At 43.2% G+C, this 22,155-nt stretch overlaps 3 protein-coding genes across 3 annotated transcripts; 1 reads left to right on the plus strand and 2 right to left on the minus strand.

The window, feature by feature from the left end:
- The first annotated feature begins 149 nt into the window (after positions 1-149).
- Positions 150-1,661, plus strand: swsap1 (SWIM-type zinc finger 7 associated protein 1). The gene is made up of 2 exons (XM_070981474.1): positions 150-463; positions 960-1,661. The coding sequence occupies exons 1-2, from the start codon at positions 194-196 to the stop codon at positions 1,527-1,529; spliced, it is 840 nt and encodes a 279-aa protein (XP_070837575.1). The 5' UTR covers positions 150-193; the 3' UTR covers positions 1,530-1,661.
- Positions 1,662-1,702: 41 nt separating this feature from the next.
- Positions 1,703-7,731, minus strand: epor (erythropoietin receptor). Its single transcript, XM_070981473.1, has 8 exons — positions 7,531-7,731; positions 7,188-7,323; positions 6,714-6,880; positions 6,116-6,267; positions 5,607-5,763; positions 5,351-5,438; positions 5,134-5,221; positions 1,703-4,708 (listed from the first exon to the last, which is right to left on the minus strand). The coding sequence occupies exons 1-8, from the start codon at positions 7,631-7,633 to the stop codon at positions 3,968-3,970; spliced, it is 1,632 nt and encodes a 543-aa protein (XP_070837574.1). The 5' UTR covers positions 7,634-7,731; the 3' UTR covers positions 1,703-3,967.
- A 2,717-nt stretch (positions 7,732-10,448) lies between these two features.
- Positions 10,449-20,922, minus strand: rab3db (RAB3D, member RAS oncogene family, b). The gene is made up of 5 exons (XM_070981762.1): positions 20,610-20,922; positions 17,492-17,728; positions 12,594-12,712; positions 12,289-12,413; positions 10,449-12,138 (listed from the first exon to the last, which is right to left on the minus strand). The coding sequence occupies exons 2-5, from the start codon at positions 17,726-17,728 to the stop codon at positions 11,951-11,953; spliced, it is 669 nt and encodes a 222-aa protein (XP_070837863.1). The 5' UTR covers positions 20,610-20,922; the 3' UTR covers positions 10,449-11,950.
- Between the last annotated feature and the right edge of the window lie 1,233 nt (positions 20,923-22,155).

Genomic DNA, 22,155 nt, shown 5'->3' on the forward strand with positions numbered 1-22,155 from the left:
AACACATGGGTACGTCTCTGTCAAAATGCTGACGGAAATATCTTCTGTGTGCACCGGGAACCGCCGCGGAACAATACAGTGCTCCAAGTGTTTTCCACACGGACCGCAGTAGCACGAGCACCACATGAAATATGTAAACAGACGCGTGAACATCGCTATCGGAACACACGTTTAGAGAAAAGGTGTTTCATTCATGACAGACATTTTAACGCTTGTGTTTAAGACTTTTATGTCACAGACGGACTTAAGGAAAGACCTTAAAGTCACTCCGCCGTCACCGTCAACATGCAGCGCTCTGGTGGTCGGAGACCAAAGCATCAGCCGCTCTGTGCTGCTGCTGGCGGCCGTGACCGCTGCCTCAGAGATGGGGATGAAAGTTTTGTTCTTCACGCAGACACAAATACAGAGCCTTCCGGCTTCTCTGCAGAAATGTGTCCCCAGCCTGAGCCCAGAGTGTCTAAAGGTAGAGATCCTTTTTCTCTAAGTTATTAGAAATGCCCTGTACGGTGTAACTAATGGATGTCTTTATGGTAAATCATTTACGAATGCTTTATATCTTGATATTTTTTGAGGCCAATGTTTTTATTATTATGGACCAGGCACAGTTTTTTTTTGCATTTCGCTTGATCAATAACTTGAATTCATCTATTGATAAAAGTGATGTCAATTAGTTGACTAATTGAGCAAACATTTCGGAACGTCTCTTATTACAATATGTCAGATGTTTAAGCAGAACACATTAAGCATCAAACAGTACGGTAGCAGTGGTGCTTGACTCGTTGGAGTCTTTGTTTTATGTGATAAGAAACTGAATATATTTTTGGACAGAAGACACTGGTCTCTGACAAACTGTGATAGGCACTTTCCTGCTATTCTTTGACATTTCATAGACAAAACAATCAAATTACGGACCAGCTACCTTTTCTCATTCAGCTTCTCTTTTTTGTTTTGTTTTAAAGAAAATCAAGTTTTCCTATCCCAGGACAGTGGAGGAGCTGCTGCAGCAGGTGGCCAGCCTTCATGAGTCCACCAACACGTCTCCCACCCCTCCCTCGTTGATCATCGTCGACAGGCTGGAGGGCTTCCTGTGTGGACCTGGAGGTGGCAGCCACGGTGGAGTTCACCCAGGAGAGCAGTCCTGTGCTGCACACCTGTCTGCGCTGCTGTGCGACAGTGCTGCCTTTCTCACACATCTCCTGAAACAGCGCTCCTCGAGCTTAGCCCCCTGCCGTCTCATCGTGTCTTTCCAGTCAGAAGAGGACACTGGGCAGACCAGCCACGAGGCCTCCGCCACAGATCCCATCCTTGATGTTCTTGATCGCTATTTCCAGGTGCGCTGTACACTGGACCGAGACAGGAGCTACGAGGCTGCAGCGGCTGGACTACAGGAGGCGTGGCACATTTACCTTTCTGGGACGGGCATCACAGAGGCGTCTAGTGCCAAAGACCTTAAGGATGGGTCAGGTGGACCCCAAGAATGGCAGCTTTTCATTTTCCCTGATGGTTTAATGGAGTTTAGGTTGGTTTAAAAATGTCTGTATCAAAGATGGATGGAGTTTTTATTCATCCAGTATTTGTTAAGACTCCTCTGTGATAAAACCAGCCTCTCACCAAACCTTGTTTCCTCATCACTGTTAGATCACTGCATGATGTAATCTGCTCCTCACCCTTTCAGATATCAGTTAACAGCACCACAGTGGTTGTAGATGTACAACATTTAATGTGTTGTTCAATTTCAAATGACTTAAAGCTTTATCAAACGCAGTATAAACACAAACACAATACGATCTTACACCAAATTACAAAGACATTGAGGAATGGGATACTTGAACAGTGGTTACCGGCATTTTTGACTTCCCAAAACCAAGCAAAGACTATTTGCAATCCTCCCAAAAGGAGAAAGAAAATGTCGAAAAATACACTGTACATTAAAATAAACATATATTTGTAAAGCATATTAATGTCTTTTCCTCTTTCTCATCTACCGAGTCATCTTGTGACCCCACAGTTTTATCTTGCGACCCTTGAAGGAGTGCTGTTCCTCAGGTTGGGAACCACTGATTTACAACACTGGAGCGATTGGCATTTGTTGGACGAAAGTGGATGATATCACAGTTAAAGTGTTTTACAAATCAGAAAAAAAGATCAATTCAGAGTAGCATTCTGAATGACCAAAATATCACTTGACCTCTAAATAAGCTACTAATGAGGACATTTTTATGAAAATATACATCCAAAGAAGATTTTCACCATGTGAGTGTGACAAATGTAAGACTTTCTCTTTGAATGTGTGTTACATAATAGAAAAAAAGCCTAAATAATCTGTGATCCACAGATGTGAAACAGCGGTTATGAAAGAATAACATTCTGTTTTTATCGTCTTTGATAAGTCATGAATTGCTTTTGTGAAAGGAGACAGTCAGTTGGTTGTGGGTTTTCACCTTTAAACCCTTGTTTCTTTTGTGTGTCACACTATGCTATAACAATTTCTACATAAATATACAACAGAAATGTAGTTATATAACTTTTAGAAGAAAACAATTTCAGTTAAAAGAAATTTTCTGAAGAAAAACGCAAGCAAGCATGAAAAACAAACTTGGACATGAATTGAAATGTTTTGAATAGAAATGATCAGGTTAATAACATGCTTAACATGGTCTGCTCTTCAGACTAAAGAACTAAAAACAACTTTGACAAGTTCAAGACATCATAAACAAGTTAAGAAAAACAGTTAAGCAACAATGAATACTGCCTTAAAACCTACAGTAGTACTTATTTGATTTATTTTGTTCCAGGATTCTGTGTTTGGGAAATGACTTCAACTGACTGATTTAATTGTCCTCTGAAACAACTGTGATAAGATACAAAAAGCATCACAATATTATTTACAAATACAGTGAGTATCTTCAGACTTAAGGAATGACACTGATGACACGAGGAGTGATTTCAATTTGCAGGTATTTTAAGGTAGAAGGCTGACAATATTATGGATTTTCAGCAAACCCCAAAGGCAACAACTCCTACTTAAGATGTAACTCTTTAAAAATGGGTCTGAAATATGTAGTTTAATTCAAAAAACAAAACAGCTGTGCACTGTAGTTTTTAGGAAACATTAGTCAGGCGTGTAGACAGGAGTACATGTGAATTTGACTCAAATGAACCACTGCACTCATGTCCATCATAATGAATATAGCACAACCACACAGTTCAATGGTTGACTAATTCACATGTTGCCAGTTGCTCGACTCCAGGGATGGATATGTCGATCAGTCCACCGCTTCTTCTGAATTATTTTAGGGATTGCCATGAAATTTTGTAAAACATCCATGTGTTTCATCTACCACCATCACCAAGCTAAATGTAAATTAGTCCAATTGGTTTGTGGCCAAATATCTGCAAAACTAATGACTCATTGGCCTCTGCTTTAGTACTAATTAGCAAATGCTAGTGTGCTAGCATTGTGATGGCAGGTCAACAGTATGCCATAGTGGAATAAGCCACATCAGGTTTTGTGTTTTTTCACTCAAGCTTGAAAATAAGTGCACTTAGCTCAAATATGAACCAATCACTGCGGAAACATGCAAACTTGAATTTTATATAAAAAAAAAAATTAAAAAATGCTCATCTGACCTACTGGATAGGATACTCACAGATCAGCATGCAGACCTTTGCACAGAATATCAGTATTTGGTGTAAATCACAGCTGCCATTTCCGTGTATTGGCTTCATCCTGTACAGATCAGGGATGAGTGGGATAAAGTAGTGGAAATGATGCATGTTCAACAAGTGGACTCGTCTTCCTGAGTCCTTTAGCTTACACATTGGTATCAGTCAGTTCCTGAACCCTTGGTACACCTTTCTTAACAGTTAAAGAGAGGCTGTGTAGCTTTTGGTGAATATTCAAATAACCTTCATTGAGCCTGCTTCAAGCTCAGTCCATGTGCAGTCTGTCCAGCTGAGCCCCTTTTCAGCCGTCATCATGGACAGGGTGCTGCCTTGACAGGAAGGGTCTCCTATGAGCAGGGATCTCGTTCTTGTACTCATTGGCATAGATCACCACTTTTCCAATGTCGTCTACTCTGCTCATGGGGCTGTAATCCATAGAGACCCCAGAGTCGGCCACTGCCATGTAGGTGTACCCAGGGCCTTTGGGCATCCAGACATGGTTTGGGTACTCAAAGCTGGACTGTGATGAAAGACGACCTGACCCAGAGCTCTGCTGCACGGATCCCAGGTCGGAGTGAGATTCGCACAATGTTGTCTTTCTGGAGGCAAAAAGCACCTCAAGGGGTAAGGTTTCCTCAAGAATATCATCCAGCTGTTCATCTTCGCTGCGGTTGTGGGCATTGAGGGTGACGTAGGCATCTTGAGACTCCAGCAGAGAAGACTGGGAGCTGGGAACGGGGTTCTGGTGGAGCGCCCGTAAGCGCTCCATCAGCCAATGGTCATGTGGTGTGGCTCTCCATCCTTCTGTCAGAGCTGAATCACCCCTTTCCAATGGGTCTCTCTCATCAAGCCCTTTCCTTACATCATTGTCCTCCTTTCTGCTTGCGGTCAAAGCTCTAGAGGCCTTGGGTGGCAGAGGTGGGGACGGCAGTGAGGGGCAAAGGCTGAGCTCTGACAGGACTTCCAGAGGAGAGGGATATTCTTCAGAGCTGAAGAAAGCTGGAGTCAGCCATATGCCTCCATTTGCCTGCCCCAACCACTCCTGTACAAAAACACACCGAAGGATCATGAAACTCAGTAAAAAGGTCTGGCTTTGACTTCAGAGGAGTCACTCTCCTATAAAACCATGAGGTTAACATTTATGTTATTGAGTGAAATGTCTGAAAAGTATTGGATGAATTACCATGATAAGTACAGACATTCATGGTCCCCTTATGGCTTAACTGTGACAATTTTAGTGTTCTCTTTACTAGGACCACCATCCTGCCCAGTTCTCTAACAAATATTAGCATGCTAACTTGCTAAACTAAGATGGTGAACAACAAGGTAAACATTATACGTACTAAACACCAGCATGCTAGCATTGTTAAGCATGCAGCTTGCTGACGTTAACACTTAGCACAAAGCCTTGTACTAGTACAATCTTGCAGAGCCCCAAGCAAGGCTGTACACTTGCTTTGTTCTTACCTGGAAGTTCCCACCATAGATAGTAAAAAGGCCTTGGAACCTGCTGTCAGGAGTTGGAATAGCTGGCCAAATCTTCTTTACAAGAAACCTGAAAAGAGCACAGATGTTGAAAACACAAGTCTACTTTGTCTTTTTCCACTAATCATTACTGTGAAGTTCTGACAACAGCAACCAAAAACATTTTCATGCCTAGTATATATGTTCCTGGTTGACTGACCTGCGATGTGACAGGAGCATAGTGAGAGACAGTCCAATGAGGACAAAAGAGATGATGAGAGTCAGGGACACAATGAGTAGATCGAGTTCTGGTGGAACACAGTATGATTAAAAAACAGTCACTGGGAACACACAAGGCAAAAGAATGAAAACAACGCATACGGTATCTTTGCATGTGCAGTGAAAATGCAGGACCACATATTGCTGCTGGGATTATGGGACACATTTTTGTATTGTATCTGTGAATAAATACACACCTGCGGGCAGTGTTTCCATGAACACCGGGTCACTCCAGGCACTCCAATAGCCATTGTAACTAATCCCGTCCAGCTTTACACGGACTCGCACCTTGTACTTTGTACCTGGCTGCAGGCCTCTAAGGATCAACTCTGAGCTCGCTCGTGCCACCTCTACCTGTAAGAAGAAGAACGCACTTTTTATTATCACTACATCACATATACATGCACCACACATTACATGCACACGCCATGCTTTGTGAAATTAATTCTCCGCGTTTGACCCATCCCTGGTCTGTCGATCCTCCGCGGCAGACCAGGGGCAGTGGGCTGCCAGCTGCCAGCCGACAGCTGCGCCCGGGGACCCAGTTCCTTCTCGTCACCACTGGTCAACAAGTAATTGGTAAACAGTCCTCATCTCATCAGTACAGGTTTGTCCACCGACTATTCACAAAACCTGCCAACGAAAGCTTTATCCAACCTCCAACATATCAGTAAGGCCATGGAGGACATTGAAATAACCACCATACCTGCCCCACATGGCTGTCCGCCGGAGCGTAGCTGACCTCGTACATCATGCTGTCGTCCATGTACTTTAGAGGGGGAGGCACCCAGCTGACATTCAGCTGGCCCTGATGACCTGTGCTGTTCACAGTCACGTTAGCTGGAGGGTCCAGTAGAACTGCAGTGCAGATAGAAAGGAGGTAGCTTGTTAGGGAGGATTTTAATAGAGGTCAAGGAAAGATTATTCCTTCCCCAAAAAATCTGTGGCACCCTGAAACACCGCTTCAGTCACTTATATTCCCTGATGTCGCGTGCATGTTTGGCACATGTGTCAGTTGATATGGCAAACACTGGAGTGGCTAGGTAACTGCTGGAGTGTTTGCACATCCAGTAGATACATAACAACATTAACATTGATTTGTAGTGTAGCATTTGTGTCCACATGAATAATACAAATTCAATATTCACTCTCTTTTTAGCTCTGTTTTTGCTCTCCACCATCTCCTGACGTTCATTTCTGGCTTTTTTGCATCTAAATGCTCCACTATGTTCACCAGCTAGTCGCCAACTTTGTCTGTCTGCTGTGTTGGTGAACTGAAAAACTTCTGCAGTATAATAACTCACAGAGAAGCTCGATAAGAAGGCTCCGATTGTGGATCAGTATTCCCTCTCGATGAACCTTTATGTCCATTTGGACAAACATCTGGGTTCGGTTCAGATGGCAGACGAAAAGCCTCTTCCCACCTGCCGCAGGGAGGGCTCTCAGTGGACACCTGCTGCTGTTTTCATTCCTGTTGGGGCCAGAGGAAGACAGACGCACTGTGGACTTAGAAAGGGCTTTTATTCATCTATTTATTTTTAATGTGATAATTATACTGATACAGCATCTAGACAGATATATTGGTGTTTTATTCAATATCAGGTTTCTAAAGCAGTTTGTAAAAACTGTTTGTAACCCATAAATTACAAACACCCTGGTTCATGAACTCCTAAATAGTTTTCTTGTAGCCTTTTAGTTGCAACCTACTGTACATAGTAACCATAGTGGACACCACATGGCTTCTTGTTATACACTGACCTGTACTGAATGTGACTTACTGGTAGGTGTATGTGAAGGAGTACTGATCCACAGAGCCGGCCCTCTCCTCATCTTCCTCCCAGAAGCATGTGAAGTCTTTCCTGCCTTCAGCAAAGCACTTGGGGTTTGCTGGCTCTTCCTTCAGCATCATAGACACTGAGGAGGTGAAGTTAGGGGTGTAACAGACAAGTGTGAGTGCGGCCAAAGGCTTTTTTGTTGTTGTTTCTTACTATTGTCATCTTAGACATGATATCCAATCACCTACACTGACAGAAATAACGTGGTGTATCCAATAAAGTGTTTGAGAGATAGTTATGGTGTTATTTTAAAGGTAAGAGTATGCGTGCAAAAATGTTACCTTACCTTTTTTTTCCAAATCTCGTGCGCCCTGGACAATGGAAGGTGTTCGCGTGGCGCAGAATATCGCGTAAAGTGCCAGCAGTCGGCTCAGATGATGGCATATCATCCTTTTGTCTTCTTTGTGAACAGACAGACTTTGGCGTTTTGTTGTCCGCCTACATAACTAGTGAACAACCTGCCTCAAACGCGTATGCTGCAGTTCTCGCCGGGGAGGTCTGTTTCTTTCTTTAGATACCATGGATAGCGCGACGTGGTTACGCGCCTGCTTGTGAGCGATAAGGTGTGTACGGCCGAGCTGTTTACTTTCTCCCAAAGTCAGTGAAGGAGAGGTGGGGCAAGATCAGTCTTTCAGTACTCTTTACTCTCTTGTCAATGGGCGGGAATCAGGCGCTCATTGATGTTTACAACTTGTTTGTGCCGCTGTGCAACGAGAGCCTTTCACTTGCGCCGTGCGTAAAAGCGCACAAAAGCGTCGATAGATAGATAGATAGATAGATAGATAGATAGATAGATAGATAGATAGATAGATAGATAGATAGATAGATAGATAGATAGATAGATAGATAGATAGATAGATAGATAGATAGATAGATAGATAGATAGAGTTGTGCCAGATTATGTGGGGATGGGGAGAAAGGTGAAAAAAATAATAGAAATAATTATTCTATTATTTTATATTAATGGGTATGTCCGGAGCACCTGTGTCGTGGGTGAAGTTGAAGCTGACGCCTTTCATGATGCGATTTGAGGAAGCGGAGCTCAGACCCTGGCTGGCCTCGGGCCACTTTAATCCCTGCTTGTACCCAAGTAACGGAAACCGCACTCACACACCTAAACAGCAGACCCAAACGGTTTCTTATCTACTCACTGCACTCACATGTTTTCTTCGTTCGACCAGCACTATCAGAGCTGCAGACGTCCCTGTTTCTTCATCCATGATAAGTAGCCTAGGGGGGCGTAGCGGCCCATCCCCGCCAGTTTAAATGCAATGAAACGTTTCTTTACATCATACGAGAGAGGAGAAGTGAAGGTGCTGATGTCAAGAAAAGCTGTATTTCGTTCACATGACGACATTCAGCTACAGATGATGACATCTTTCAGTGTGCTTCGTTCAAATCAACAGCCAGTTCAGTGAAAATTAAATTCCAGATAAGTTCAGTTTGGAAAGTATATAGAGGCGTTGCACAGGAAAGGTAGCTGGGTGCCACTGACCACGGTGGGTGAGGAAGAGGATGAGGAAATCTGTATTGTTGTGGAGGACAATGGCAGAGTGTGGTTTCTCTGGTTCGTCAGATAGCACGTAGGATGAATGGATGATATATGGCCATAATTTACACTTTAGAAGCTGCTGTCACCACAAACACTTCCCAGTCATGTTGGACATGACTGTTTTAGTAAAAGGGACTGAAGACGTAGATTGAAATTAAACTCTCCTTTTTGTAATGAATATGTTCATCATTTTAATATACACAGTTCAACATATTCAGTTTATTCTTGTGTATAAGATGCATTTTCTCATAATGCTTCCATTGAACACATCCAGAGCTAAAGGGTTCAAATGATCTGATCTTCAATCAGTCAGGAATACAAGACATAAAAACAAATGGATCATGAACATTAGGAAGAAACACCCAGACTAACCGCTCTGAATGCTACACACATATTTGTACAAAAGCATCAGAGTCAGTAGTTTTTCAATATGGCAAATGTGGGACAAAGTGGTTAAAAAAAATCAGTTTCAGTGGGAATTTTAGCACATTCAATATGTATTCAAGCAACAGCCACCACTGTAAGCTCCTTTAGTCAACCTGCCACAGGTTTTATATGCTCTCTGATGTCTATACATTGCAAACCTGCACAGTGCATCATACACAAATGTTGTAATACAAATGTAGTGTTACAAGTCCCTGGCCTTGCACACAGCTTCCATGTTAAACCCTGCATGACAGCTCAATGTGGTGCAGATGACATGATAATATCAGCTATCTGATATGAGCAAAACTATATCACTGTTCAGCAGCAGAGGCCGGCAGGAGAGATAACTGACCACAGGCTTATACAACAGTAGGCAGTGAGCTGACCAACAGTTGTGACCCCAACCCCCGAGCTGTGTGGAGCTACAATGGGGCTTGGCAGGGCAATGAGAGGCTGCTATCACGATGCAGAGGTTGTGGTTGATACTAACTGACAGTCAGCAGTGATCATGTGGACGGTGATGATCAAATGGCACTGGGCACTGTAAATGACAAGTAACAGAAAGTAATAGCAAAAAAAATGTGTACCTTTGTTTTGTTTTGTTTTTTCATTCCTGCAATCCAAAGTCACTTCCAATTTCATCTTCATCAATCAGGACAGGTTTCCACAGGGGGAGGCTGACTGTTCAATACTGAAACGTCAAAAAAATAGTATAAAAGGACCAAAAAAACCCCCAAACTATTGAATGTACAGTTTAACCGATGGCAAACATAACATGATGAAATGAAGATAAGACCTCATTTTATTCACTTCAATGTCAAGATGAGACATTACAGTAATGGAATATAAAGTGACACACACTTTAATATTCTGCACCAGCTCATTGCTTTTCTTAATAGTGGCAACAGCACAGTTGAGGCCTAGACTTCAGTATTCTTCCCTTTCTGAGGACACACACACTCTCTCTCACACTCACACACACACACACACACACACACACACACACACACACACACACACACACACACACACACACACACACTGCTGCTCCACAAAACAGTCATAATGTCAAAACAAACCCAAAAAAGATAATTCACCACTTTGTAAATACTCAGTTATTAAGCACAGTAGGTTTGCCATGCCAACTGCTCTGCCATGCTGCAGTGTGGAGCAGTGTGTGTGTGTGTGTGTGCGTGAGTGTGAGTGTGTGTGTTTTTGTGTGAGAGAGAGAAGGTGTTAAAGAAAGAGTGACACAAAGGGGTGAGCGAGGACATGACACAGGGCAGGTCATGTGACAAAGAGTGTCACCAGTGTTAAACGACTTCCTCGTACGAGCACACTCGCACTGTGAAGAGGTTCAACATTTACGTTACCACAGCCCTCCAGACGATTCTGCGTAACTGCACAAGAACAGGCTTCAGCAGCCTCTGAGAAGCACTGAGGGACAGAGGGCACACGAGACCGGCGTTAAGACTCAAGTCAAGAGGAGCTGGTTAGCTTAGCTTATCTTAGTGTAGGGGGAAACCGCTAGCCTAGCTCTGCCCAAAGGTAAAAATGTCAGAATGTTATATCTTGTTAGTTTATTCATACAACAAATTATGCTATTCTGACAGGGATACCTGATCCATGTCTTCCCAAGGACACCTCTCCTTGTTTTACATAAGGTTAATGCTTTTTGTGCATTACCTTTGTCCAAATGAAGAAACATTATCATGAAAAAAATCTTTGTGCTGCCCTAAGCTAACAGACTTCTGCAATTAACAGACAAAGCGAATATGTGGATTTCCCAAAACAAGCTATTCCTAAGCCCTGCAAAGTTAAATATGCCTTTGTTTGAGGCATACATCAATTAAAGAAGGCTGTGCAAATCTGTACAGTCTTCTTTCCTTCGATCAGTTGTGAGCATGGAGTGTCCTTAATGGAAAAGTACACCCCTCTCTGAACTGTCATTTGGCAGCTACTGTGGCATTTCTACTATGTATCTATCAAAAATAACTTTCTAAATAAATCTGAGGGAGAAAACAGGCCCTAAAGTTGTAGACATCATTCATTCGGTATAGTATGGTTTAAATATCTGATCACGAGAGACAAACAGATCATAAGTATGTCACTAACTGAGCTCAACACATGTAAAGTGTCCACTGTAGTAGCAGTAAGGCAAACCTCAGCGCACATACTGTATGAATCTGAAATAAAACAATGAATGCCAAAAATACAGCAATCAACAGACCCTATTTGGCATCACTAGCTTCTAGCTATCCGCACAAACATTTGGCTCAGAAAGTGAAAGCCAGACGACAAATGTTTCAGATACAGTACATTTAAAATGTTAAATGGGTAGCAGGGGTCAAGGCGACTGATGTGGTGGGTGGACAAAACACAGAACTGATGGGTCAAGGCCACAGAGGCAGAGTAGCCCTCTTTGAGGGAAAAGACAGAAAAACATGCCTGGGGAGGAGAAGGGTCTGACAGCACTGATGAAGAACATCTCAGCTAGCTGTCCTTTGGTTCATGCTGCGCTGTGTGGATGAGGCAGAGCTGGGCGGTGCTGGAGTGACGAGAGAGGAGGAAGAGGTGCTGCCCTTTGCATGGTTGAGGCACAGAGAAGGAGTTGGTCTTTATGTCTGAGTATCTGTGTGTGTGTGTGTGTGTGTGTGTGTGTGTGTGTGTGTGTGTGTGTGTGTGTGTGTGTGTGTGTGTTGGGGGCCTCGTTACAAAGGCAGGTGGTTTAGCAAGCACAGCCCCCTTGGCTGTCTGAAGTGGAGTCTTTAAGGCCCTGGCTCCCGTGGTTGGATATGAGGTTGATGTCTCCCTCCATGCTCTCGTTCATCTTCTCACAGATGACATCCACCAGACGCTCAAACACCTGCTTCACATTGATGTTGTCCTTGGCGCTGGCCTCAAAGAACTGGAAGCCTGAGGGGGAGCACAACATGATTTCATTTCATCCATCTACAAATACAGTGGAAAATACACACAGATACCATGCATGCACGTGTCCAATATCTGTAGAAGTTTTACGATGAGACAAAACTGTTTAAAAAAGGGAAAAGGAGATTTTTTTACCGAGCTCCTCAGCCAGTCGCTGGCCGTCCTCTGTGGGTACGAGCCTATCATCCTCTAGGTCACACTTGTTACCAACCAGGATCACCTGAGCATTATCCCATGAGTATGTCTTAATCTGTGTCGCCCTGTAGGACACACATAACGTTTCACAGACTGCGTGATTTGTGTGACTGCAGGTCACAAAAAGATCAATTCAACTCTTTTTTAGATAATCTAAATTACAACTAAATGAAAAATGGGTCAAAACCCATCATATCCTGGTGTTTGTATTAATATATCAAACTGTTCAGTAATGTCCAACTCACCAGTCCTGAACTGCATTGAAGGAGTCCTGGTTAGTGATGTCATACATGAGCAGGAAGCCCATGGCTCCTCTGTAGTAGGCTGTGGTGATGGTGCGGTAGCGCTCTTGCCCTGCTGTATCCTGCATTTACACACACACACACACACACACACACACACACACACACACACACACACACACACACACACACACACACACACACAAATATATATTTATGCTATGCTTCATACATGTTATATTCATCAAGGTCAACAAAACCAACAGAAATCCTTAATTCTCCTGTGATCATTCAGTACACACAATTTGAAACCACAAGGGGGCAATATTATCTAAACTACAGCTTGCAGCTGCAACGCTTATCTGTTAAATCTGTGAGTTGCCACTGCCACAGCAGCAAGAGCAGTGGATCCATCATTTAGCAATTAGAGTGAGTGGTCTACTTCTACCACTTTATCAACACCATCATGTTCCAGATCAGTTAATTGGAACTTGAACTGGATGTTACTTAACACTATTAACTATATAAAAGTGGATGTTGTTACAATATTATTTTCATACAATTCAGCTGTAAAGCTTTAGATGTGGTCAAGGAAAAGCTTGACATTTCATCCATTTATCTATTAGTGGCATGGCACCTCCAGATGTACTCTACTGGTGTAGTTAATCAGTGGTAATGGTGGGCTGGTAAACTATTACTTTACTCTCAAACTGACACTGATTAACATAACACCCACTCATACATGAGGAGAAGCTTGTAACAAGGAATTCCAGTTATTAGAGCCATTCTCTAATTAAAATCAAGTAAAGAACTAAAGAAGATGATTATGGATCCTCTGTACTGGGAAAGGTATGACTGCATTCTGTGAAGCCTTCATGCTTCATTACCAAATCAAAATGTCACTTGCTTCACTCCGCACAATCGAGCAGAAGGCGGCTTTCGGATGTGAGCTCCTGCCACAGTCATTTCTCATCAAACCAGGACTTCTGGCTCGCATCAATAACCAGCCAGCAAGAAGAAACACGCAGATGACAGAAATGCGAATGTCAGAGTCAGAGGACTGGCCACTGTGCGGTGTTGCCTACCAGCCACACTGAGTTTTAGCGTCTTCTAAATGAAGCTAATGTGAGATGTCACAGTCGACAGCTCCAAATAATTTGGCGGATGCTCAAAGCAAAAAGATCAAACAGGTAGACTGAGTTAGGAGAGCAACTCCCCTCCACTCTCATGGTTACTTGGTAACCTGTCGCAGTCCTTCATTTGCATCAGGGGGCCTGTGTGTGTGTTTCTATGCTTGTATGATGTTTTCCTCACAGTGAGGAGGAGGAGGAGGTGTGGGTTGTCTGGGTAACCTGAGACCATTGAGGGTTATGAATGTTCCATTACAGCCAGGACTGCTCCGGGTGGTCAGCCCAAATGATCCTTCTCACTTTACAAAATGGGCAAGACAGAGAGAGGCCTGCTGCATAAATCCTTCTATCAGAGACAGCAGAGGGACAAAAGCACTGCTCACGTGTGATTTACTCTTTTATTCTTTCCAATGCCACAGTCAGAGTCTGCTTTCTGTCCCAGGTTCTTTTTGTTTTAATAACCTGTGAAATATTCCAGGTCCATCTTTATCTCATCCACGCAGAGATGAGCAAATATTTGGCAGTGCACTGGGACATCTAACCCAATAGACAGTCTCCAGGGTTGCTATAATCAACCCCAGCCAGTAAACAAAAGCTGCTCCTTCATGTGTATATGTATGATGATAGATAAGGAAGGGGTTTAAATCAGGCCTCTGCGTGCTCTGACGTCACTGGGACCCTGATATTTAAACATGCGTCACCTGCGTTTCTATTAGCTGCCAAACACAAAGCAGTGGCAATCATCCCCTGGGCTACCACATGCAACATATGTGTGGGTGTGTTTATGCAAAGTGTGCAAAAGGTGTGTGTTTGTTCAAAGATCAGAAGCATATTTCCATGACCCAAAAAGGAGGGATGTAAACAATACGTGCACACAGTGTGAGCACGTATTGTTTACATGAAAGCTTGAGCTCTGCCTATTAATGTGCAAGGGCCATGCGGTGTGTTATCAGGGTAGCCTGTTTCCATGACACGTAAAGGGAGGCTAGCAGCTGACAGAGTGGAGGACCTGGTGAAATCGCTTACAGATGGTGTTCAATGGGAGCGAACATGAATTTAACAGCCATGAAATTTCAGAGTTGATTATTAACACGCCATGAAGGAGGACTTGAATTCAGACATGCCTGCTGGTCTCACGCCCTTTAAACACACTGTTGAACCAGCACCGCAGTATATCTTCGTTATGTCTCTGTCAAATGCTGATAGGGAACTTCCTCTGCTTCCTGAGCTGAGGAAATAGCAGCTCTCTTTGTAATTCAACAGCACCACCAGTTGTTATGTCAGGCACACACAATAAGCACACCTTCTCAAAATCCAACTAGTCACACAACTACCAAAAGCACATTACAGAGTGATTACGGTTAATTCTTCGGCCCTTGTCCTCAGCTGTCAGAATATCACACAGCACTTACACTGCATGTGGTTTTACCGAGACACATGCTTGGTCGGGTAGGTGAATGTGTGTTTTGGCGTGGACTCTTCTGCTGCTGATTCGTCTTGCTTACCATTAGCTGTATCATACAGTGCCCCACACTTTGTTGGTTCAAATGAATCATCTATTTGAACAGGTTTAACAATGTACATCAGTAGGATCTGTAGTGTACTGTGAGGAATGAGCGGGTGGTGCAGAAAGGATGAGGATTAAGGATACACTTTATAGTAAAATGGAAAAGCCCTACAGTGAATACGGCCATGTTTTATTCAAACTGTCAGAGGTGTTGATCTGGCTTCATCTGTTTCTCGCTCTCGCTCTGTCCAGTGTGCAGGCTAAGCTAACCGATAATAATTACCATATATACATGAGAGTCGTGCCACCAACTTAGTATTACATTTCTGTAAAGTTGGGGAATCAAAAAGGGAATAGACCAAATCAAAACTGACTTTTTGTGCCTTGCAAGAACATCGCACATTTCCTATAATTCATCTCAATCTCTGTTTCTGTTAAACTCACCGTTAAGTCCAAGATGAGATAACCCTCAAGGCATCATCACAAAGACCCTTACAGAGCCACTGAACATATTACACATACACCAACACATTACCGACCGTTTTCCTGAGGAAACTAACTTTTATGACTTTAAGCAGTAATTGTTCAAACTCTAATGGCTGGCATTCACCGTACTTGCATAGCAGGCTTTTAAATTGTGAGAGCAATTGCTGCGTGCTTTGCTGCAGTGTCACTAAAAAAAAACAAAACAACAACCACAAACTGAAATATGGCATTGACAAATTCTCAAAACTCATGACAAGATGTGCTACACACATGAAAAACTGAATTAACAAAGAGGAACAGCAGGACACAGTCTCACGCAGACAGACCAGCACTACCACTGCAACACACATTAGCGTAACAACACAAACTGCAGCTGAATCAACAGCTGAAGGTCAACAAAAAGACACATTATGACTACTCCTGTGCAGCCTCACAACATATCATAACTGATTCTACATGTGAAGAAGAAACATTACCCCAAAAAATGCAATGAAGGATATAGACGTTTATCATGAGCAAATTCATTGTCACTAAACACTGCATGAGCAAATTATTATCTAAATTCACAACCCATGAACCTAGAGCAGCTATGATCACAATACCAATGGGTCAAATGACCATGTAATGTGGGTGAAACCCGCAGAGCATTAACAACGATTTAATAACGATGCATTTCTCATCAGCTTTATGGAACTTTTCAGCATCCTACACTTCTGTTTTGGCTTAATGAGTCACAACTTAATTGTTTTTGGTTCAGTCTTACTGTCCTCATAGCATCATTTTCAGCCACAGCAGACAACAAAAAACACTCCAAAAACCCAATGTACACTACTGTACCTGCCCAGGAAGCAGCAGACAGACAAAGGTAGCAACCCACTGTTGAACATAGAGGAACATTTAGCTGTTAAAAAGCCAGATATTTCATGGAGTCCAAAAACAGAGCAAAACACAAACTCGAAGTAAATGAAACTGTGCTTTGTACCAGATGCAAGTATTGTGTATGCTGACATGTTCACCACATCAACGTAAAAGGTGATCATTTGGTCTGTGTTGTGTTCACAAGCCAGTTTCTGCTGCCCCAAAGTGGCCTAAAAAGCAATTATTGCAGATTCAATGGAGGGCAACATAACTCCAGATGTGAGGTGAGACAGTTTCTCATTGTCTCTGAACCCTGATCTCCAACTGAGCTTTGTAGCACCAATTAAAAGTATGGAAATATGACACCCTTTTACTGCAGTATATCCATCTCACTTATACAAATGTGTAAACACCTAAGTACCCTTACCAGATAAGGGTAGGGAGGAAGAACGTGTATGAAACCATGAGGAAGTCATGCTTTTTACACTTGCACAATTCACAGGCTAAACTTGCACAAGGGCCAAACCCACAATTCTAGACAAACCTGGTCTTTAAAGGCCATCCCTGAGTTGGCTGAAAGGGACTTCTTGGTACCAACAAGCATTTCACATAGGATAACTTTCCTTTTCTTTATCTGGTGTTTTATTTTATTTACATTGAAAGCGATAAAATCTAAGAGACTGGAGCTCATGCTTTCTTTAACACCTACAATTAAAATTAAGTGCACGTGGAGGTGGAGTGTAGAACAGACTGAGAGAGGTCATTTACAGTACACAAGCATAAACTGTTGCTGTGGCTGTAGTTTGCGAGCCAAAGCCTGCTGTTTACCTGTCTGTTTGCCTATTACAAACGGCAGTGTGGTAACACAATGCAATACAACAAATAAAAACAACAATGTATCACATCTCTAATCCACTCACCCAGATCTGCAATTTGATCCTCTTGTCATTACGGAAGACAGTCTTGACCTTAAAGTCGATGCCCACAGTGCTGACGAAGGCGGAGGTGAAGGAGTCGTCTGCGTAGCGGAACAGGAACGAGGTTTTTCCCACGCTGCTGTTGCCAATGATCAGCAGCTTGAACATGTAGTCAAAGTTCTGGTCGGCCGCATCCTTCTGGGAAGGCTGCTGCTGGAGCCGCGAGTCATTTGATGCCATCTAGAGGGGAAGGAGCAGCCAATCTCAAAACTGAACGTGACATGCAGCATTTCCAAAGCACCCGACAGCAACATGGTTTCTGAACATGGTTAGAGCCAAAAGGGGGACAATTTAAGATTTAGTGACACAATAATCTCAACTCAAGGTCCCTTTATTAGCTTTGTCAAAGCTTTGAACCACATCTCTCTCAGTGTGGAACATCGGTCACGTGATATCAAGTACTGAATGGTTTCAGAGGGAAGAGACCATGGAAGACTCTGAGGAAGAGGGCCTGCTCTCTCTGTAGATGTAAAAGGTTCATCCTTAGATAACATAAACACATTTCTGCATACGATGCACATTCCTTCCTGAAATTTCTTTGATCAACACTAAAAGAAGTGTAGCAATGTTACACCACAGCTAACAAGCAAGCATCGATGTGAACAAGTCATGATTTCAGCACATTTGTCAGGCCTCAATCAAACACACAATGCATTCTGGGGTGTAAAACTGAAGATCCAGATTTAACCCTGAGGACAACTCATTGATTAATGATCTGTTCATTGATGAATCAAATGATCGACTTGCTCAACTCTTTGGAATATAAATGCAGTTGTTATCGATCTACCACTGAATCAAAGCTTGGCCAGATGTTAGTGAAATCCATCCTCGATCAATGTGATGTTACGACTCCACTAAAAGGGTTTGTAGTCGATATGAAAAACATAACAGTGGGATAAAGTTTAGAACAGCCAACACTTGTGCTTTTAAATTATGGGAATTAGGGTGCCATCTGTCCATCTGATTCATTGCAACCATTCATCTCAGCATAATCTCTCCAGAAGGCAGGTATGAGATTACCTGCCATTAGCACCTTTTAGTGTCAGTCATTCACACAGCGGGAGGAGGAGGAGAGCCGTCGCACAGCTTTGGGTGTGAAAGAGAGAGCAGAGGGCTTAGCCATGTCCGTCCCTCTGCACACACACACACACACACACACACACACACACACACACACACACACACACACACACACACACACACACACACACACACACACACACACACACACACACACACACACACAGCTGATCAATCAGTGCGGCTCGGCCCCTCCTCTCTCTGCTGAGACTCGTCTCCATGGAGACTCAGCTAGGACTCAGCTGCCAACAAGACCCATTAGTGGTCAAAGCAGTCAGTTCCCTCAGCTTTTAACTGGCCAGATGGAGGTCTCCAGAGCAGGATACAGATATCTATCACACTACCACCACGGGCTATGGAAAAAAAGGAGAGGGGAGGAGATGAGGCTCGTTCCTAAGAAATTAGAGAAGCCTGGCAAAATTGTTTACTGTGTGTATACACGTCTGCTCTCACAGTAATCACAGTGCCAGGGGATGAGACGGCAGCTTCTTCACTTCTATACTGATAGCTTGTCTTGTATACAGCTGTGTGTCTGTTGAAACTGATGTTACAGGACTGCATGAGTAAGAAAACACCACCAACCCTAAATGTATTACTCATAAATAATTTAATATGTACCACAAGAAAATATTCAGCTGCAGTGACTTACATTTAACTTTCAGTCCACGAAGGCGTAATGCAGACTTTCTGCACAAAGCAGCCAATGTAATGTTTTGTTCTGGCTGATGTTGTAACGAGATGCTGTGTTTACTGACAGTGGGAAAATAACATAACACTCTTTCACAACTTCATTGCTAAATCTAAAGCCTAAGAACGTGCCCTATAAGCACAATCCTTTCACATCAAAAAGTGTCCTCTGGGTGTTACATAAAGGCCCGTGCTCAAGTCATTACTCCCACGTCTTTCTAATCTCTTGAAACATTGGCTGTGAAATCCCCAAAACACATGATGTCTGTGCTGTGTAAGGGTCTCCAAGGGCACATATTTTGTGTGCTTAGATCCCACAGGTTGGATCCACTCAAAAATGTATGTTATTTCCTTGACTCAACTCAGTTAAAGCCTGAGGTAAACCCAGTCACATGTCTTTCATGTTTACTGTGCAACTCAGGACGTCTGCAGGCAAGTAAGCAGGCTCGTACAGTCTATCCCTTTTTTTTTTTTTATAAATATCATATAGTCATATAAATTATAAGATTTCCATACAGTTTTCATGCTACTGTGTGGTCTAGCTGAATTTTGAGGTGTCAAGTTCCCCCAAAATATGTAAATAACTGCTAAGAATGACACTAAGCCTCTTCAAAGCAATACTACTGACTGCAATTAGAAAGCCTTCTTCTTTCTCATGATGGATATAGCTGAGAAATAGTCAGTCTGGGGACATTGTAAAGCAACACTGGACAGCAGGTCCCACTGAGCAGCTGTGATGACTTTGATAAGGGACTCCCACATCAGCACCTGCTATGATAGGAGGCCAGTCGACATCCATATCAAGAAGATAGTCTGCAGCATGGATGACAATGGGAGCTCCTTTGTGGCACACTGCATTAGCATTATCTCGGGTAAAACAAATACAGGCATTTATGGCCAATGGAGCCTGATGATGGTGCAGCCAGGTCCCTCAGCTGGCGCTATTTGCTGAGCCAGGAGCCAGCAGTTTGCCTGCCCCAGGAAATGACCAGACCAGTATTGATTAGTTGGCAGCTGTCACATCAGTTCTTTCATTAACGGGAAGAATGAAATGCAAACATAAATGGGCGAAGAAGGCCTGGACATTAGTTTTATTCTTAATATCCTTTCTTTATGCAGCAATATTGTGGCGAACAGAAACAGGATTAACCCAAAAAATGAGATATCATTCCGCAGGGATAAACCTGACAGCCTAAACAAAAAGGAAACGTGTAAGTTAACTGAGTGAACGACTCGGGCAAGAAGGAAGAAGCAGTTAAAAGCTCCTGAACTCAGAAACTTTAAGCAATCTTACCTTCTTGCGGAAGAAAGCAAACTTCAACTCGGTCCCCTTTCGACGCTGCTGTCTTCCGTTCGGCGGCGAGGTGCCGGGTTAAGTAGCGTACGAAAGTAGAGCGAACACCTGAAATGTCCCACCCTGCAGCAGCAACAGCGCCAGCAGCCGGACCTGCTTTCCTCCCTCTGCCACAGGCTACTTTCTTCCCGGTTCTTCGTTCGCGGGCGTGGGCAGCTCCCGGATCTCGGTTGAGTGTTTGAAGCTGACACTGGAGCTGGAGCCGCCTCTGTTCGCCCGGACACTGACGCGGTAGTTCAAAGCTCTGAAGCTGTGCCAGCACAGGCAACGAAGCTCGAGAACAGGGCTGTCCCCTGAGCGTGCGCACGTGAGCGCGCGGCACTGTTCCTGCGCACACAGCCGCGAGAAACAACAAAAGAAGTTGTGTGTGTGTGTGTGTGTGTGTGTGTGTGTGTGTGTGTGTGTGTGTGTGTGTGTGTGTGTGTGAGTGTGAGAAATTTATTGTACAGTATTCATTATCTCTGTCGGGAGTTTATTAGTTATTATTCCTCGTTCCTTCAATAATCCCATAATCAGGGAGGGATTAACCTCCTAGGGGGCCCTATGGCAAAAATAAGTTATGGCCTCCAACCGACCCCATCCCACATAGTGAAAGTACCCTGTTATGTTCAAAGAAATACTTCAACATTTTAGGAAATACTCTCCTTTGTTACAGAGAGTAACGTTAAGACTGATACAACTCACATCTGTAGCTACAGTAAATATGCAGCGATGGCCAGCAGCTAATTATCTTAGCTCAGCATAAAGACTGGAAACAGGGCTAATAGCTAGCCTGGCTCTTTATTTATTATTATTATTATATTATGGTTATTATTTTGCAGTCTCAGAACTGGTATGAGGAGAGGGCATGCCCAGTTGGTGCATCTGTAGTGTATTCTTTTGAAATATTCCTACAAAAACTTGGGACAATCAAGTATTCAGTGTGTGTGTCAGTCAGTTGTGAACCATAGTATTTTTCTTTCCTATATCATTTTCAAATACAATCTCTGGTTGTGTGTGTGTGTGTGTGTGTGTGTGTGTGTGTGTGTGTGTGTGTGTGTGTGTGTGTGTGTGTGTGTGTGTGTGTGTGTGTGTGTTTAATGGTGGTATCAAACTGAGCAGCCTTAGATGAATTGCACATTTTTTAAGATGAGAGTTTTTTTTTTTTTGCTGGATCCAGACGCTATCCATCACGGAGACCAGACAATTGCAAATTAGGTCTATGTCTCCATGTTACAGATGATAAAACTGCATGAGACTCCCAGGCTCATAATTAATTTAACACACCATATTACTGCAGGGCTGCTCTGCAGTATAACTGGAGCTCCAAATAATGGTCCCTGAACTAGCAGCAGTGTTCAGACTGTGTGACTGCTGCAGTGACTCTCTTTCTTAGACATAAACACACACAAATTCATTTCCTTCTGTGGGTCAGGAATGAGGGAGGATGGTGGAACTTGTCTAGCGCAAGTCCTCAACACTTCCTTTTGTTTCTCTACTTCCTCAT

Source organism: Chaetodon trifascialis, chromosome 15 (genome assembly GCF_039877785.1).
Source record: "Chaetodon trifascialis isolate fChaTrf1 chromosome 15, fChaTrf1.hap1, whole genome shotgun sequence".
In the NCBI taxonomy this organism is placed as follows: domain Eukaryota; kingdom Metazoa; phylum Chordata; class Actinopteri; order Chaetodontiformes; family Chaetodontidae; genus Chaetodon; species Chaetodon trifascialis.